This window comes from Larimichthys crocea, chromosome I, assembly GCF_000972845.2.
Source record: "Larimichthys crocea isolate SSNF chromosome I, L_crocea_2.0, whole genome shotgun sequence".
Classification (NCBI taxonomy): Eukaryota; Metazoa; Chordata; class Actinopteri; family Sciaenidae; genus Larimichthys; species Larimichthys crocea.
Window position 1 is genome coordinate 39,524,887 of NC_040011.1, and position 19,418 is coordinate 39,544,304.

Genomic DNA, 19,418 nt, shown 5'->3' on the forward strand with positions numbered 1-19,418 from the left:
ACTGCATTTTGATCCATTTTTATGGTTGGCACACGAATCTTGGCTGTCTGTCATAAAATGTATTAAATTCATGTATGAACAATAATTGGGAGTGAAGCCACTGCAAGCTGTAAATTAAATAAAGTGTGATAATACCAATGAATTGTACTTACAGATGTGAAATTAAGCTTGTTGAATCTGTAGAGGTTGTTCAGAGTCCCAAGTCCACGTATAATCTCCCTGCTCAGTGTTATGTTTATCGCAACACTGTGGCAGAGATGAAACAGCACACCAAATGTAAGCATGCACTTCATCATACTGCATCGTCGTTGTCTCTCTCTCTTCCTTCACAGCTTCTTGTTGTTGTCAGGGTTGTAGCAGGGTGGAGCATCCCAGCTGACTTTGGGAAGAGCTGGTGGTAAGTGAGGAAGTGCATGTTTTTGGAAGGACACAGAGTTTGAACCAGTGCTAGCCACAAACCACTATGAGCAGCAGATAGCAGGGCAAGATGCATAAAACTGAATTAAACTAACTGTTTTATAAAGCTCAGTTATTGTAGAAACTTACTTATCATCTTCATGATGATAATTAAGAGGCTAAATAAAAGCGATGGATCTTTAGCTGGATTTCATAGGTATCAATGGAGGGGGAAGATCTAATTGTTTTATTGTTAGACTATTCCACAATGAGAATTCTTGATCGCCTCCATTTTTTAAACTCAAAGCATGCAATGGAGAGTAGCAGCTAGCCACCAGATCTGAGATTTCTCTGTTATCTTCCACACCACTATCGCCATGTTGCATATACCCTATATGTTGTTAGAAACCAAGGGAACAAGTTATCATATACTGTAACTTTTACTAACTTTAATGACTTCAGTTGTTATCTATTGACTCTATGGTAACTTAAACAAATGAAACTTGGTTCAGTGGAAAAGCTCTGCTACAGTAACATGCAAACTTAAATATCAAAATTCACTTTTTAAAGAATCTTCTGAATGTTATCTTCGGTATCTTTTGACATTTTTTGTTGAGCTGCAACTTTGTGTCATACTGTGTCTGCTGTGAAAATGTAGGTTGTAGTGTAAAAGTGTTTTTGTCGCTGCCATTGCCGATCACCAGCATCTGTCCCAACAACAAAGGCATTAATTTGTAGGAGTTTTAATATTTTAGAGCTAGACAATGAAAAGATGTTGACTCATCCAGCTCTCCTCCAATGAAACGCCTTCTCGCTTATGATGTATCCAACGAGGTGTGACTGATCTGACAGTATAGAAGATGCCGAGCCTCGAGGAGTACTGTACAACATCTTTACATCGCTTATTTTGGTGAAATGGATCATATTTAGTTCCGAATATATTCGCCGGTTTCATCTCTGATGTACTGTGGCTGCTCAGCTTCCAATGATGTGACTACACTGAGGAAGAGATCACTTTAAAATCATAACTGTTATGGAAATTTTCCTCTGCTGCTGGTGAAGAATGAAATAAGAGACTTCTGCCGGCCGACAAGGTTTTAATTTTCTTTGCAAAGAAAAGGTCAGTCAACACACGAGCGGTCAAGATGAAGAAAGACCCCGAATATGGGTATACCTAGATGTTTATACCTGAGGGGCGTCTCTGAATTGTTCAAGGAGACGCCCCTAGGGCAACCCCTATACCTGATTGGCCCCTCTCACATCCCATTGTCTGATCAAGGATACGCCCATCAGAGCGCCCCCTTATGTCTGTTTGCAAGTATTGGTGCCGGCTCCCTGCTGTAATTGCCCCACACCTGGCGTGTCCTGCAGGATCTTGCATTTAGGTTCAAAGTTTGAGTGTAGGCATCACAATTCACAAAGACAAAAGGACTGGATTCCTTTTGTCCAAGGGGGCTATGCATCAATATTTACACAGACAAAAGGGCTGGTGTTCTGAGTGAAGAAGGGAGAGGCTGTGTGTTGATACATTAAATTTGCTATTACATAACTAAAGAAACCTTGGGCCCAATAGTCACACCCACTACAGAGACATCCTTTGTGTAGTAGAAAATACGTACAGGAGGATCCAATCTTAATCCAAGGCTTAAGGGAGCGAGTATAAGAAAAATCTCTCCTCAAAACACCTGAGTCTTATACATACAATACACATTTAACACCTTTTCCCTAACAGATTGCCACAGTGATGTATACTCAAGGGTGAAATGCCTATCAATATGAGTGACAGGTCCCCTCTCTATCTGGCTGTTTCCAAAGTAAATCACACTTTTCTGTTAATATGAAGACAAAAATCATTCAACCTCCACAACTAAAACATGACACAGACAAAGTGTGGTCCATTTACACAGTTTATTGATAGCAAAAGATCATTTTTACTCCTGCATCTTCTCAATGGTCTCCTCCTTGTATTTGCCCTTCTCCTTTCCATCGGCGCGAGACTTGGCCTTGCGCTCCAGGATCTTCTTGCGGTCCTTGTCCAGCTTTAGCCTGGTGATGACCACCTGCGAGGAGAAGAAAAACAAGTTGGTAAACAAGTGTCATTGGCAGATAACCAAGCAAAAGCAAACATTTCTAATGATTACACTGCTCATCAGTAGATGTTCTGGAGTAGTATAAAGTCTGAACAGTAAGTGAAATCAGTGCAACCATTACAAATAAAATCCATCACAACCCAGGCTTCAGACTGTGGGAGGTCATTTAATATGCTGTGTATGAAATACTACATAGTTCTGTATATTCAGGCCACAGCATTTCATATATTGTGGGTAAATTGACACGCTGCAGTCAATAAAATGCCAATAAAGTAACCCGTTACACTGCCAGGTGTCACAACAAGAAAGTATAGGTGTAATTAACATTAATTATAGCTGCACTACATTTAGGTGTGCCAATACCAGAGCTCCAGGTGCTGAGCATGCTCTAACTTATTGGAACATTAAAATGGAATAAAACGGTCATTATGACCATCAGATCTCTGCCGTCATGTCAAAACGTCTGAAAAGGCCAAATGCTTCACTAGAACTGGCCAGGTTGAGTTTTCATTAATCACATCTGGGTAACTGTCTCTCGACAGCTTACTCAGACTATTTAGATTGGATCATGAATACAAAGAAATCTGCCAGTTGCACTGAACACAGCTGGGGTTCAGGACATTAAGAAAATAAAAAAGGTCTGCTGCAGTGGCGATGGCTCATCCAACAGACCTCTCTCAGGGCAGACATGTCACAGAAGGAGAAGCACAGATGTGACCACCAACAATGCAAGCGCTGGTCTCTTCAGATGTCATGTCAGTGTGACAGTGAGCTAACATGCACTAAACCCTGAGACTGAAGCAGCTAAATGGAATTCAGCCGTCATTGTTCTGTGATTTTCCTGCTGTGACATGTCAAAATGTTCCATGAAGCATCAAGAGCTATGCAACAAATACTACCTTAATTAAAAACTCCTGTGCTGTGTGTTAGTTGTCGTCATTTGTGAATCTGTTCTGTGGAGTTGAAGCTATTTTAAAATGATCTGTACTGGTACACCACCATAGATCTTATTTGTTTGCCTCATTTACATACAGATGAGTAAAAACTTAAAATTTCTGATATAAGGGAAACAACAATTTATCTACAGCTTTAAGTTAGCAGTTATTTATACATGGCTGTTCTTGTGGATCGCATTACAATATACAGATCTCTACTTTCATCGCCTGGATTCATTCTCCACTATCATACAACTCCACAGTGATGATTTGTAATGTTTTACAGTGCTCCCTGTCCATGATGTGCATCATCGAAGTGACTTGCCTCCATACTCAAGATCACTTGCATGTTAAATTAAGTCTAAATCAACATTTTGCAGTTCTAAAAACATTTTTAGCAAAGAAAAACTCACTTTTTTTTTCATTTTCGTGTGTGACAAAGTTGAATAGTTCCTTGATTTGTCTGACTTCACTGACAGATCAAGTAAGTGGACATTCAACAGTTGTGCACACTGACAACATACAGGGTGGACTCCAGTCTGGATTATTTTATGGACACAATAGAGGCTAATATATAAGTACTGTTGTCAACGCATGTAAGAGATGTACATGCTTACTGTCTCACATAATCTGTAATGGAAATGTGGTGGACGAATCCCACAAAACGCTGTTCAACAGCCTACAAGATGAACACAAAGCTGGACCAACACCTGACACTTACATATATTACAAGTCTTTCACTTTGTATGCACTAGATTTAAAACATTGAAATCAAGTGTGGTCCAATTTCAATTTAAATCCACTGCAGAGTGCGTGCAAGGTCAGCCAGGGAAATGGGTCCAGCTCTCCACAGGTCAAAACAAAAACACATCAAGCCTTGACGTGCTTCTTAACATCGGGTTGCAACCACAGACTTCCCCAGTGTGTATAATAGTCCCTTCTACATTTACTTTCATCTATTAAAAAAGGCGGGGACACCAAGACGAGGACTCGACTCACCTTGCTGGGGTGGATGCCGACGTGGACCGTGGTTCCGTTGGCCTTCTCTCTCTGCACACGCTCGATGTAGATGACGTACTTCTTCCTGTAGACCTGCACCACTTTGCCAATCTGCTGGCCTTTGTAGTGTCCACGGACAACCTGCGTGTAAACATAACAAGTCAAAACACATGCACCTTATACGACAGGAAAACAAGAGTGTTTTTATAGAAACTACAGTACCTGAACTTCGTCATCTTTGCGGATGGGCATGGACCTCACGTTGTACTTCTGCCGGAGCTCCTTGGACAGCGGGGAAGACATGATCTTCCGCCTGATGTGTGAGGGGGCATTGAAGTGCCTCTTGCGGTTCTTGCGACGGGAGGAGGTTACAAATGGATTCAGCTTCATGATGCTGTGAGCAGACAACACAAACACACAGAGGTTATAATAACTAGTTGATGACTACAGGCATGTTAGGGAAGGCTGCGGCTACTTCACATGACTTCTGTCTCAGAGAAAGTTGGCAAATGAACTTAAGTCCCTGAAAGCACCGTGTGATAAACACTGCAGCTACTTAAACACACAAACTGTGACAGCAGTAACCTAGCGGTTAGCCGGGTTCAAAGCTACATGCTAAGCTAATATAACCAAAACACGACTCCAGCTCCAGTTTTTCTGATTTAACACAAACTAAATACAACTACAGACCAAAATATAGGACACAGTGGCCGTGAAGAAAGCCGTGTATCAACCGCAAACAGCAGCAGTCAGGCGAGCTTCAGCAGCCAGACATGCGGATACCGACGAGCTTCAAACGGGGAGCACCGAGCAACCCGAGAGTTTAATAAGTATTAACATCAACACCGGCTCAATATCGGCCGATTTATAACTGTGACAATGTCCACGACGTGTTTAGACTGTTACAGGTGTACATGGTGACGTTAAACGGAGGATGGATGGTGATAACTTTGGTGAAAGTGTCTGCCAGGAGTCTTACCCTGCCGTCTGCTCCTCTATGGCCGGCGGAAAAGAGGCCGGGGAACTGCTTCCGCTGGCATTAGTTCACAGCAAATCTCGCGAGATTTCAACGAAAAGAGAGGCTGAAACAAACTACACAAGTTTATTTTTATTTATTATTAAATATATGAAGCGAAGGAGGACGGAAGTTAGCTGTTTTGCTTTTTTAAAAACTTTTATTTATTTTAAATATGAAGTATGAGCCACCGTTTTAAAGCTTTTAATTTATTTTAACAACGTTTTGGCCTCTGCTCTGCTAACAGAGTTAAGGCTCATTTAGAAACGGAATTCTCTTTTAACACGAGTCTTCTGTTAAAAAAAAAAAAAAAAAAAATATATATCATATATATATATATTATTATATATTATATATATATATTTATTATATATCATATATATATATATATATATGCACAGAAGTTAAACACTAAAAGTTAAAGTGCAGATGAGTTAATCAGAATCAGAAATACTATTAATCCCCGAGGGAAATTGTGTTTATTACAGTACGCAGCTCCCAAACGGTAAGTGAGATAGTAAGTATAGCAAGAAAAAAACATTTGAACACTATAGAGTTGGATAGTAACGTCCACACTATACACCTATAAGATATCCATTTTAACACTACCATGTATAAAAAAACAGTGACGTAAAATAAAGCCAATAACAGTGAACTATGCAATATGTAAATCTAAAACCTTATAGAAGATTTAGTCTTTGAGAGACTGTACAGAGAATATACACTGATTTATAAGTCAGTATGCATGGTGGAGATTTCACTTGTATTGCACAGCAGTTCAGTAGCTACTGGACTTGACTTGGAGTGTCTGATATTTTGAGGGAGGAGTTGTACAGACTGATGCTCACAGGTAGGAGAGACTTTCTGTGTCTCTCTGTGGAGCATCTCGGTGCCAGCAGTCTCTGTGAAGGTGCTAAACATTTGCATAGAAGATAACCCGTGCTAAACATCTATACAAAAACTATATAAGAAGTAGAAGTGACGTAGAAAAAAAAAATGTTTTATATATTAAATATTATATATATATATCTATTATATATATAATTGTCAAGTCCTCTGTTTTGTTTTTTACCTGTACATATGTCTATATATGTGTGATGTTTGTACTAACCTCGTGTGTGATATGAAATATTGCCACAAGATGGAGCCAAACCCAATTAATCAATAACCTGGTCAGCAGTTGGAAACAAGTTGTTTTTTTTCTATGATTCATCAAGTTTTGGCCTGTGCTCATAACACACCGTGCTGATGTTGTTTCCCCCACTGTTTTCCCACAGTAAAGACCCAACACTAGTACTGTGATTAAAAAAAACATAAATAGTACATAAATAATAGTAAAAACATGGTGATACAATAAAATGCGGAAATAAGAGTAGATTTAATGAGATTCATATCCTGACAGCAACACCGTGATGTTTACAAACACGTGCAAATGCTCCAATAACCTGACAAAAACAGAAGGGGAGGTGGTGGAGGAGGGAGGAGGGTGGTGTTTACATAGGCAGACCGCACATACATTGACCTCCCCATCCGAGAGGACAGAGAGGCGACCCCCCTGTCCTGCTCTCACTCAAACAACCACAACACACACACACACACGAAGGGGGCCACCGACACGGAAGCGCTGAGCACTGACACGGAGCGCACGGCGCGCAGTTTCACCGGAGCCTGCTGCCAGCCAGTCAGCCTGCCTGCCAGCCTTGCCTGCCTGCGCCGTCTGCTGCGAAAAAGTGATGCTGTCATAGCCCCCTGCGCCGCGGACAGAGAGCCTCTTTCCCCTCCCGCACACACACCCCCCCGCCCCGGTTCCTCTCTGGCTGGCTGTCGCGGCGTCAGTGCGGATGTGGAGCCCGCAACGCAACGCTCTTCACCCGTCGGCAAGCATCGGAGAAGAAGATGAAATGTTTTTCCCGTTACCTCCCGTACCTTTTCCGCCCTCCGAGCACAATCCTCTCCTCCACTTGCCACACCGAAGGTAGGGTGGGACGCCTGGGGGGAGGCGGGGGGGACTGTCAAGGACTGTGAGTTCCTTACTTTGAGCGTGTGACGTGAATGTTTAGGCTGCTGACACATACAGTGTACATGTGTGCAGAAGTTACATTGTGCAGTACTAACCCACTGCAGATTTGTCACAGTGCGTTGAAGTTGTTGGGAGCATATCTAGAAATCTAGAGATGGTTGGGGGGTACATAAAGATCTCTGATGCAAACGACTTGGAGGATTTTAAATGTGTGTGATTGTGTGTCTGTCTGATGTAAAGAGTCTCCTTGTTGCACTCTTTCCATATAGCTAGAGCTGCCAACACACGGGGGCCTACGGCATGCCAATAGAGACACTCAGTTTGTGGAGTTGAATGACAAGTATCTCCCATTGCCCATGAATATTGGTCCTCTCAGTCATCTAACCCTGTCACACTTTGCTTAGATAAGCCTCAGACAACATATAAGCCTTGTTGTCTGAGGCTTTAGACACCATCACTCAATTCAGAATTTCCTAGAAATGCCAAAAATCCATACACCCTGTCTGTGCAGAGTTATTTCCCGGGAGTTGTGTGGAGTTAAAATCCTGAATTGAGTGATATGACCCCAGCCGTGATGGCAATAAATTCGTTTATAACAGCCAGGGCGATTCATCCTTCTTATTGTGCTGTCAGACGGGGCAGCCCAAGAGGGTCTGAGTGTTTGTATAACCAGCCATTACTAGGTCATAATGTGGAGACTGAGGCACTGCATTATTTAGCTTTGCATGGTTGCCCTCCTTCCTGTTTTGCGCTTTGCCCTCAGCCCTCTGGCACAGGAAGGAAGATAGTGTGGTACAATCTACATGTGCATGTGGTGGTCATAGCGAGGGCCTTTCACAGCCTGTAGAGCTGACCTATATACTGTATATATTCAGTAAGCAGGAGAAAGACCTGCAGGGTATTTATGCTTCATGTTCACTCAACTCACTTATGTATTCTTCTGCTCCATCACATCTATTACCTTTCCACTTTTTTTCAAAGTTTTACTCCCCGTCTCCCTTTCACTATCTCTCAGAAATTTTACTTTGATATGCAGGATACATTTAATCCGCAAGGTTTATTCATTGCCAAAATATTAGACGTAGTATAGTAACAGATAGCTTCAGCTCGACAATGACAACAAAAGAAGATACTGTTGAACTAAAAACAGGAGAGAGAATACTCTCAAAGAGACACTATCTGGAAATAAATATCTAATTAATAATTAAGGGTTTTGCATCAGATATTTCTGTGTATCTAGACAATTCCAGGTTTCTTCAAAAGTGCCAGAAACATTGGATTTCTGAAAGAATAGTCAGAGATATTCATATTTTGTCGTGTAGCCAAAACTGTGGAAAAACTCAGGTTAATAAATCTTGTATCAGGACCAAGTAATTTAAAGTTAAAGTGTAAAACATCGTGCTTGTGTTACTCCAGACGAATTGACAGGCTGACGCGTTGTAATCATCATAACAAAAGTATTATCTCAAAGTAGCTTAAAGTATTATCTCCGTGACAACTGAGCAAACTGCATCCAGTGAGGAGGAAAGAGGGGTGTGGTTGAAAGTTCTTGAGAATATGAGTAAGCTGGGCGTCAGTCAAGATTTTTTTGTTTTGTCAAAGCCAAAAACTTTTATACTCAAGCGTTAGCCTCTCTGGTTTATGTCTTCTGTTCTTACAGCTGCTGATGCTTTGTTGAAATGTTGCTGAAACAGTTCATACGTTATATACATCCTGTTTTACATACCCTGGCCAAAAAGAGACTTCACCATATGGACTGTAGAGATACGATCGTCTAAGTCATAACTGTGAGCTCCTGAATTTAAGAGCTGAGGTTAACACAGTCTTTCACTCCCACTCCCACTTTCCCCCAACGCTTCTCTGTGACTCTCAATCCTCCTCCTGCCTGAGATAAGGGAGTGGTGTAAAAGAGGAAGTGATAGATCAGAAAAACGTGGAGCTGCAATACTCAGCCACAGCAATGTGATACATGATCCTGCTTTGCTCTCCGCGTGGAGAAATATGAAACAGTTGTACGGGAGAAAGCGAGTGAGAGACGTTGAATCTCGTGCGCTCGGAGGCCAGCTGGGTGTGATGACACGGCAGATAACCTTGGAATTGTGATGTGTAAACACGACACGGGCCGGCTCATCTGCAGGCTAAATATTACGAATGTGTGTTTAAAAAAGAAGAAGTATTGCGTGCATGTGTGTGTTTGCGTTGTATGGAAAGCCAGTGCCTCAGGTGTTTGTTTACGTCTGTGTTTGCACTTCCTGCCGTGACCTTGCTACTGTGGTTTACCTCTCCATTAGACCTCCTGGTCTTGAGGAGTGTGGTTGGTGCACCACTGTGGTCCTCCTCTCTCCTTTCCTCGGTCTCTCCCCACCTCAGCATCTCCCAGTATTCATGTCCGCTTCAGCTGAGCAGAGTTCGCCCCGGGAAAGATGAGTGTGCAGTTACCATGTTAGTGGAAAATGCATTATATAAGCCCTGTACTGGACCATATTGTGTGTGTGTGTGTGTGTGTGTGTGTGTGTGTGTGTGTGTTTATCTGGGCCACCGTGGAGAGCAATGTGCCAGCATCACTCGGATTCACCTGGGTCCAGTCTCTGAGGGATACACAGCCAGCTTTTGAATGCCTATGTCTTTTAAAATGTGTGTGTGTGTGTGTGTGTGTGTGTGTGTGTGTGTGTGTTTGGGCTGACTGTGTATGTCTCAGTCAGTCTCACTGCTTTTATGTATTTTTTTTTTTTCACTGGTGTTCTCTTTTCCCCCATTTCACATTAGTCTGTCACTTCTGGTGTGATGGATTAAGTCTTAAAGGTTTCTGATGGCTATGTGTGTGTGTGTGTGTGTGTGTGTCCCTTCTGCTGTCCTGTGTTTGAGTCAGGGAAAAATGTCCGTCCCCAACTGACACCTCGACACATCTCACATCTCACGCTGCCATCAATCAGCACAGCCTCAGCCTACTCTTCTTCTTCTTCTTCTTCTTCTTCTTCTTCTTCTTCTTCCTCCTCTTAGCTGAGGGCGACTCTGTGATATATTATTTTTCTGAGTGTGAAAGCAGAATAAAGTAATACATTGATAAGATTTCATCTGCGACAAGAAAGCCTTTGTGATTAATGACTACAGTTGACAGTTGTCATGTCTCGTGGTGTGTATGTGTGTGTGTGTGTGTGTGTGTATCTGTGCATTCTTGGCTGTTTTATTTATAAGAAAAGCAGTGAGCTTGTCATTGCAGTGCCTGAGGGGGACTTCTGTTGGAATTTCGACAAAGCATGACACTGAATTTGAGTTTTGTTGGTGAGGAGCGAAGCGTATGCCGGGTTTTGTGTGTGTGTGCCGTTATCACACAGCCTGTTGTGTTGTTGTTATCCTGACAGACTCCCACTTCACAGCTCAGAACACACTCTTTATAGTTGCACCGTCCTTGCATGTCTCCAGGGACAAACACGCGCACACACATGAGGAATCTATACACTCATACACGTGACTGTTCTGTTTCAGTTTGGTCAGCTTTTCTGTTCAGAGGTTACAAAGACAGGAGAACGGGGAACAAAATGCCTGTGTGGTTCAGAGTCAACGTCTGAAGTTTGTAACACAGACTCTCTGCTGAAAGTTTGTTTCATGCCAAAGCTGAGGTAACCCTGATGACATCACCATGACACCATTTGGGAGCCACAGAAGACATTATACAGCTGTTTTCACAGGCTCAATAAAATAGTGTAAGATTGGTAGAGCAGAATACACATGCACATGCAGCTGCTCTGCTGAAGTGCCCCGGAGCAAGACACTTTCATGCCTACTTGCTTCAGGTTCTCCTCAGTAGCAGTCTTTGTTGTGTGGCTGTAAGAAAAGAGACTTTCTCTTCAAGAATGGCAAAATAAGAGGGTTGTTTCTGTTTTTAGGAAGGGTTGATTGAAGCAGCATTATTTTGAGTGAGTGACATTTCTTGTCTTTGTTGTGAAATCTATATCTGCTTGCAAGGATGGAAAATAAATCAGGCAAGGAGCCACAGAAAGCATGTTGCTTGTTCTTTATACTTATATCTTTTATATAAACTAAACCAATCAATATATTCTTTTACATCAGGTCAGAAATGTGTAATGTGAAAGGTGTTACTTACAACGATAAACTGACAAATAATAATCACACTATGGAGCATTTCAGTGTCTTTTGGGGAAGACTGATATCAGCACCAGTAGTGACCATACTAAACATATTATCAGTCAGATGTGACTTGTCCAGTCCACATTAAGTAGCGTTTCCTACAAACAAAACAATTTTATAATCCCCACACAACAATCTAATTTAAATGTTCTTTCACAAAAAATATTGGTGTGTGAAGTTGGTTGTGAAGTTGAACCTTTGTGGGCATCATAATGTGCTCCCTGTTGGTGTGGGGTATTACGCCCTGGTGGTGAAGCTCCTCACAGGCTTGCGAAAAGCAGCGGCTGGCGACTACATGTGTATTGCATCAGACATTTGCAATACATGGTCTGCAAAACAGTGTGTACCCTCCTGAGGCTGACAGATGGTGTTAGCAGTGACATGTAGGAATTCACCAGTCTAAAATGGAGCAAGAGAAATTCAAACAAAATATGTTTGGCCGTTATACAGATGGTTTGGTTAGGAGCAGCGTTAGAGGATATTAGGTTAGACGTGGTTATGGTATGACTTAAAGATAGCTTGATGAAGTATGTATCTATGTTCTATACAATAGTCGTTTTCATACTGAAATGAAATGAAGGGAAACAAATGGAGCCTGGGAGGAAGGATGTCAAAATAAAAGCTGATATGCTTTGGAAAATGGTGACTAGCAATAGGTGATATGTAGTTAGAGGGAGAAAACATTGAATCCAGATCTCAGGAAGCTTTGGGAACTGACACAAGTATGACGTTCTCCTGCACAGTGAGACGAAAACACCATAACATACCAGCCTTTTTCTCACACAGCACTGATCCGCAGTCTCATTTTACCATAAACACTTCCTGCTAGGTCTCCACAGTAAGTCGACATGAAAACAAGGAAGGGAGCGAGCAATTACAGTACCACTGAAACTCCCTTCACTCCTACAGCCTCACAGGAGGTAGCATATTATTACAACAAACACTGTGACGCAAGTCTCGTTCTCTCCTTTCCTTATCACCGTTTCACAATATGTAAAACACGAGTAAGCGTTTCACCTCTGGCCTGTAACTTGACGGTGGTACCCAGTGTTCGAACACCTTGTGTTATACAGCATCGACTATGCGCCTGTTGGGAGCTATAGAGTCAGACAAAGAGGCTCCTTATTGAGCCGGACTGCTGGGCCTCTGCTCCGGCTGGCAGGCTGCAGCACAGAGACAGAGACTGCTATTGGGATTGAGGTATATATAGAACATCAGGATGGGCTTCCTCTTTCTCTCCCTCTCCCTCTCTGCCCTTCTGTCTCTGTGGTTTTATAAAGGGGTCCTGATGGGTTGAGTGAGAAAGGTTTGCACTGCTGCAATAACATCCGTAGTTTGTGCATCTTGTGTTATTTGCCTCCAAAAATAATGCAGCAATAAAATATAGTTACCGACAGATGCAATAAATTCTTAGATGCTGTAAACCAGCGTATTATTTTAGAGATGACTCTCTTTGTGTGATTAAAAGTTGCTCCTTTCATATAAAACAAGAACAATTAAAGTTAGACTAACCCACGCTATGATATAAAGAGTGCTCAGCACACTCAGGTGACACACATGGATAAAAAAAGCTTTTCTTGTTTATAAGTTGTGTGAATTTAGAAGACTAGACTAGCTTGGATGAAACTTTAATCGGGTTGTGCAGCAGCAGAAAAGACGATATACAGCTGATATAAATAACAAATAGTGCTGGAGATAATAAAATAAAGTGTTACAGCAACTTAACATGTTTTAAATAATACAACAGAAAGAAAGAAAATCGGCTTTTTTAGCTTTAGGGAGCTGCGCTGTATATGTGTGTAGTGCAATTTTTTGGGAACCAACTGGGGGTACATGTACCCCAGAGGGTACTTTTGCAGTTTTCCACAGTTTTCAGTGAAAAAAAAAATAAAAAATCCAAAAACAAGGCTACCTTCCCGTCAGCTACAAAGTGACTAACTGGTGGACACAGTGAAGCAGATAAAGAGCTAAATATACCCTTCAGGAGTCAGTGAAGTCCAGGTGGCCAGAAACATAACACCAAATGAATGCTAATGTTGCTCTATGTCTGCTGTATGTGTAAATGAGCAACCATTTGTTAACAAGTTAATTTAGTTTGTTCGTAGCTTGTTTACACTGCCCCCAAGTGGCCAGAAAATATCTTTTTTTATTTAGGTTTAAATTAACGTGTAATTTAAAATCTAATCAAACGATTTGGATCTTGAAAGGTGGTGCACTTGAAACCATCACACAGGACTGCGGGTGTAGATAAAGACAGAAAGAGGCACTGAGGAAGTAGTCCCGTGATACTCCTTGGGTGTGAAAATGAGTAACATCTCCATCCATAAGTGAGAACCGTGTTTGTGCTGGGCAGGTCCCAGATGTAAAACCTGAATCTTACTCCAATATGATGTACAATGTTCAAGAACTTTCCTTAGAGGTTAATTAGAAAATAAGATTAGAGATAGTGAGGCAAAAGATGGCCCCAGATGTTGGTCCCCTTTCTGATCTCTCAGATCCTCGCAGATCTGACTGACATTAGTGTTCCCTGGGGACAGAGGTCATTGTCTAGGTTTCCTAGGAGCTTTTAGACAGATGAGCAAGGACCAGTTGAAGTTCTGTAGGAGGAGCAGAGGAGGGGTTCTTAATTTAATTTCCTCTGCTGGTGTCACGCCTATACTGGTTCTGTAGGATAAGGGCAAGGCTCCCAAATTAGTAATTATACACACACACACACACACACACACACACACACACACATGTATAGCCAAGTCGTGGGTTGCGGTTAGAAGTGCGAGATAACAATGTCACGTGCTTTCAGGACAGCTGAGAAGGAGATTCACAGAGTCGGAGTCACTGTTGGGGGGTTTATCTCTGCAGAAAGCCGAGCATACCCACAGGAACAATGGCTGCCATCCAATTAGATCTCGCTTTAGGTTCCCTTTTATAGTTTCCCAGCACAGTTTTTCAATATCCCGCTGAAAATAGCCATGCATTGTTGCAGAGTCATCACAGTCCTGTTTGCACGGAATAACCTGAGTAACGGGGTCGATATGGAGAAGGGATCAAACCAAAACATAGTCTAGAGCAGAGCTGGCTATAGATAGAAAACAGTTTGTTGTGTTTTCTGTCAGCACCACGGACAGATTATAGTTGTGTGTGTGTGTGTGAGAGATAAGATAGAGAGATACTCCATCACTCCTCAAGCTGTACTGTAGTGAAGGCTTTTACTGTTCTGTCTGAATGGTGTTCTACACATAAGACATGACACTGGATAAATAATGTAGCCTAATGCTACTGTATGAGACAGCAGCAGTACATGAAGTACCAGTCTGTCTCTCCTTTCTGCCTCTGCTACCTCACAGCCCTTAGCAATGCACACACACACACACACACACACACGTACAAAACACACAACTCTCTGAATGGATGGATGGCACATGATGTCACATGATGAGTCATAAATCAGCAAACCAATTCTCTCTCTGTCTCTGCATGCCTCAGCCTTTAGCCTCTAGTTTTAGACCTGTGATATTCACAATTTGTGCAAAGCAGCATCTACATGCAGCACATTTAGATTAACTCACACTGTGAGAGACCCTTTATTTCTAGCTATTGTTGTAATGCAGGAATGGAAGTTCCCCTGTGTGAACCTTAGTCATCAACTGGGTCCATTTAAGCCAGTATAATATGCTGTAAATTACTTAGAAGATTCAGAAAGTAGTGCCTACACTTGTATATCGGTAGTCACACACCACATTACACCAATCATCTCTATTTTATCCAAGCTTCTCTTTGCCTGTTTCCTTTGGAACTTAAGTACGACTGAGCGTTAAATTACTGCTAACTTGTCTTCATCGACTTTTTTCATGTGATAAATTGTGATAAAAATATAGGTATCATTGACATACACCATATTTGTATTGCTTTTTTTAAAATGAAATGATCCTCTAGTTTCTGTTTTATAGCCGTTCTAATCACATTAAGTTCTAGTCTTGCATATCCAGACCTATCTGCACACTTTACTGTTAGTGCTGTGCCAGCGCTGGAGAAGAATTAAGTTGTCTTTCTGGTGAGCCAGAAAAAAAAAAGGCATTTAATAACAGCTTAACTCTCAAAATCTACAAGTCCTTATATATTTCAGGTGTATGCAAATGAAGCAAGCAATCATACATGACTTCATTACAGGCAGATAATAGAAAGAAGTTGGTCCCTCTACCACTCTGGTCCAGACTGAAACTGTACTAAGATGGTGAACACAGCAGACATTATACCTTGTATAGCAGCATCATTTTGAGCATGTAGATGTTTGTGTTTAACTCAAAGCACATCTGCTAGTGACGGTAGCGCAGTGGTCAGTGTGGTTGCATCACAAGGAGGGCAGTTCAGGAGGATAGGTGTGCCATCGTCATGGGCATCAGCTGTGAGACTCTTTCTTTGCAAAGGTTTATTTTCAAACTCAAATATCAACATAAAAAAGGGGCAAACACACTCAGAACTGAAAGAAACAAAGACAAAAATTAGAAGTTAGGTCAAAATTAAATTTATTTTTAAGGTAGTAAGGTCTTAGTTAAAGTTATCCATAGAATAAACTCTAAAGGAAAACAGTGAGTCAAAGGCTGTGCAGGGTTTAAAAAGGGTGGAAAGAACCAATCAGTGCTGAGGAAAAGTGGGAAATAAAGTGAGGTAAGAGGGGAGAAAAGTGTCAGAAATAAAAAAGAAAATGTGAATCATGTCTTTCCGGGACTGAGGAGTTTGAGACTGGGACCTTTCTGTGGAGGTGATCCAGCTTCCTCCCACAGTCCAAAGACATGTAGGCTGATGTAGGTGACTCTAAATGAACTCTTCTGCTGTGAGAGTGGTTGTTTGTGTCCTGTGACAACCTGATGTGCCCTGCCTCTAGCCCAATGTCAGCTGGGATCGGCTCCAGTGCAGTGTTATAGCTAACAGGCAGACCTCTGCTGACAGTCTTGTTAACCTTGTTTTATTACTTTTGTTTAACTCTTATTGTAAAGGAGCAGGACTGAATCGGATCCTAAACATATGAAGAAGCTATTTGTGTAAATATTTTCATAGTCTGTTCTTTATAGAGTCAGATTTGTACACAATTCATACATTTGTATTTTACAAGCTGGGAGGATAAAAGCTTAGAGCCCACTAAAATATATAAACAAGACTGTAAAAACTAACGTAACAGAGGAACCAGATTTTAAATCTCACTGTTGACGCTGTCACCATAGTCTGGATTCACCTCCTCTTCTCCTCCAGTGGGATTACGCAGACGTGACTGAATGAGATTCTGCGGGATCAGCACTGGTTATCTCATTTGCTCGACATATTCACAGGCAGGCTCAAGAGACAAGAGACTCCTGGACTGATTTCATCTAGAGGCCAAGGACTCTAGAGAGGAAAATCCTGATTTTTACATCACTTTACATCACAAATTAAATTAAATAAGTCAAATAGAAAACCAGCATGTGTTACAGTCTATTTTCCACTGATATTATACATCCACAAAACTTTAGAGATATTGTGTGGCTACATTATGATTTGATCCTGAATGCTGGTGGTTACTGTGTACCAAAACCATTCGATTTAATTTCCAACCTGGCATTAACCTTCAAATAAACGACCTTACAGCCCACTGTAGCAGTAATAGCCTGACTTTAACTTATAAGTCGATAAGTGGAGTTTTGTTCCCGTTCTGTTATATAAAATGAGCTTGGTTCAGTCCGTTCTCAACCTTGCTCTCAGTGATTAGCTCACATTGATCTGACCAAATGGCTTTGTGACCCATCTAGCACAAAATGTGTTTGGAGGCCTGGTGTGTGACAAAGTATAAAAGCCTAAATTAGGTTTCTCACCAGAAGCCAATTTAAAGCTTGGAAATGACTTACAGTAAATTTCTGAGGGCCACGACCCGACACGACCAGACTAATCTATCCTCAGAGGAATTAGGTTTTTTTTTTTTCTTTTGTGTGTAATGACCTGCACATTGCCTCATAGCAGGCAAGTGACATTGTGCTTGGTTTTGTAGTACACACTTTGGCAAACCTGTGCTTGGAAATAAAGTAGCTCAAGAGAGCAGAAGCATTACTGTGATTTAGGCGGCTGCAGACAGTGGGGTGTATTTCATTGAGCCCATCTGGCCTGTTTGAAAGTGTTGCTGAGTCTAAGAGAGGCGGTCAGGCGGTAGAACAGAGAGGGTGATGGATGGGGTGATGGATGCAGGAGGAGGGGAGAAGATGAGAGTGCAGATTTGGGGGAGGAAAAGGAGCTCTTTTCCGGTAGAGTTGAATCTCAGGCTTGGCTGCAGCACACAGCTCTGCCTGTTTTCATACCAAGCACTCAGCTCTGGCTCGAAACCAGCTTCAAAGCGACCAATGCCTCTGAACCCCCAACTCACTCACTCTCTCTTTCTCTTTCTCTCACTAACATTTTGGCTCACCCCTATCTTCCCCCTCTTCATCTTTCTGACTCTCATTGACTACCCCCTTCCTTTGGCGATGCCTTACCTTCGCTCACTCTCTCTTTCTCCACCCCTGTTGGGCATTTTCTCCAGCCTTCCGGTAGTACAGAGTGCTGTGGGATAAGACACGGGGGCCTCAAGGTTTCCATAGTGACACTTTGTGTCCTGATGTCATTAGTATTGACGGTGTGCAGCTAGGCCAAGCTGTCCTGGCACAGGGGCTGTTTACTGTTTACCCCCAAAACTTAAACCATTCACTAAAAGACAGCAAACTCAGCCTGTGTGATTGTTTCATTTTACATTCAGATAGAGATAACAATGAATGAATGAACAACAAAAAAAAGTGCTTAATCTGTGATTGCCTGTTGTAAAAGCTCTTAGCATGAAGTGGTGTGTTTCCAGGAGCTGGATTTTCACCACGGGGAGACGCTTGGCAAGGTGGAAGTGGCTGTTTCACAAAGAAACATCCCCTCTGTCCGCTTGCTCACTCTATGATTACTGGAGCGTGTCTGTAGAGCAACAACTCAAGCACAACAAGCACCCATCCTCTGTCTCGCTGCTTCACTGCCTCGTCTGTCTGAGGAGATAGACGTTCCCCGTGCACCGCTTCACCCTCATGAAATGTATGCATGTGTCCTATCTCCTCTATATCCTCCTTCGCCCGCGTGCATGACCTCATGCATCTGTGGTGAATACACAAATCACAGAGGCCGCTAACACCATCCCCACCTCTCACAGATTGTTCAGCTCAGAGCTTTCCTGTAGGCCTCCAGCTGGCAGGTTGTGGCCTCTGTGTTGCCAGAGTAATTAGTTCTGCGCAGCATCTTGGGCCAGGGTTGAACAAAATATGGATCACATATTGATTCTGTCGCATCACATGGAGGGTGAGCGCATGTACGATGCACAAACATGAGCCTCTATTCTCTTTATGTAAAGATTGTCCTGGGATGCAGAGGAGAAAGAAAAAACACTTCCTGCATTGATTGTAATGCGAACTGAACCTTGTCCTCACACACATACAGAAAGTTTATTTTGGGGGCTGTTCGATTATAGTCTGTATTACAGCTGATGTTTGTTTATTGCAGATAAATCAGTATCGGAGCACACGTCTGGAAGATATGTAAAGAAGGAATTACGGCACTTTAATGTTTTATAGGCTGCATTTCCTATTTATATTTGACCCTCCTTTTTTTCTTACTTTAAACTTGGTTTTGTATTCATGTGTTTGAATTATTTATTTTATTTTATGACTTTATTAGTGAGTCAACAGCAGAGAGTTGACAGGAAATGAGTTGGGAGAGAAAGAACAACAGTGCGTGTGTTGTTATTGTTCTCCCTGTCCATACTGGCCGCAAAGAGATTTCTC

The 19,418-nt window shown here is 42.0% G+C and overlaps 2 protein-coding genes and 1 long non-coding RNA gene across 4 annotated transcripts in view; 1 reads left to right on the forward strand and 2 right to left on the reverse strand.

The window, feature by feature from the left end:
- Positions 1-615, reverse strand: part of LOC113746994 (uncharacterized) — an 879-nt gene extending 264 nt beyond the window's left edge. The window contains exons 1-2 of the long non-coding RNA XR_003463274.1: positions 153-615; positions 3-47 (exon numbers count right to left, since the gene is read on the reverse strand). This is a non-coding gene — a long non-coding RNA (uncharacterized LOC113746994). The remainder of the gene's footprint in view (positions 1-2; positions 48-152) is intronic.
- Positions 616-2,290: 1,675 nt separating this feature from the next.
- On the reverse strand, positions 2,291-5,505 carry rpl26 (ribosomal protein L26). 2 transcript variants are annotated; one of them, XM_019268460.2, is made up of 4 exons: positions 5,400-5,505; positions 4,643-4,814; positions 4,421-4,561; positions 2,291-2,456 (listed from the first exon to the last, which is right to left on the reverse strand). In XM_019268460.2, exons 2-4 carry the CDS (start codon positions 4,808-4,810, stop codon positions 2,328-2,330), a joined length of 438 nt encoding a protein of 145 aa, XP_019124005.1. In that variant the 5' UTR covers positions 4,811-4,814; positions 5,400-5,505; the 3' UTR covers positions 2,291-2,327. The 2 variants fall into 2 exon arrangements, with proteins under 2 accessions (XP_019124005.1, XP_027142644.1); XM_027286843.1 differs by lacking the exon at positions 5,400-5,505 and adding an exon at positions 5,111-5,262.
- A 1,412-nt stretch (positions 5,506-6,917) lies between these two features.
- Positions 6,918-19,418, forward strand: part of ppp2r2ba (protein phosphatase 2, regulatory subunit B, beta a) — a 40,267-nt gene continuing 27,766 nt past the window's right edge. Inside the window, exon 1 of the mRNA XM_027284161.1 lies at positions 6,918-7,410. Coding sequence (XP_027139962.1) covers positions 7,332-7,410 — 79 coding nt within the window. The 5' untranslated portion in view covers positions 6,918-7,331. The remainder of the gene's footprint in view (positions 7,411-19,418) is intronic.

Excerpts from the sequence above, each read along its gene's own strand:
- rpl26 (XM_019268460.2), bottom strand. The coding sequence starts at position 4,810 with ATGAAGCTGAATCCATTTGTAACCTCCTCCCGTCGCAAGAACCGCAAG. Across the intron at positions 4,562-4,642 it reads GCAAAGATGACGAAGTTCAG|GTTGTCCGTGGACACTACAA; the intron begins GTACTGTAGTTT and ends GTTTACACGCAG. Across the intron at positions 2,457-4,420 it reads TCGGCATCCACCCCAGCAAG|GTGGTCATCACCAGGCTAAA; the intron begins GTGAGTCGAGTC and ends TTCTCCTCGCAG.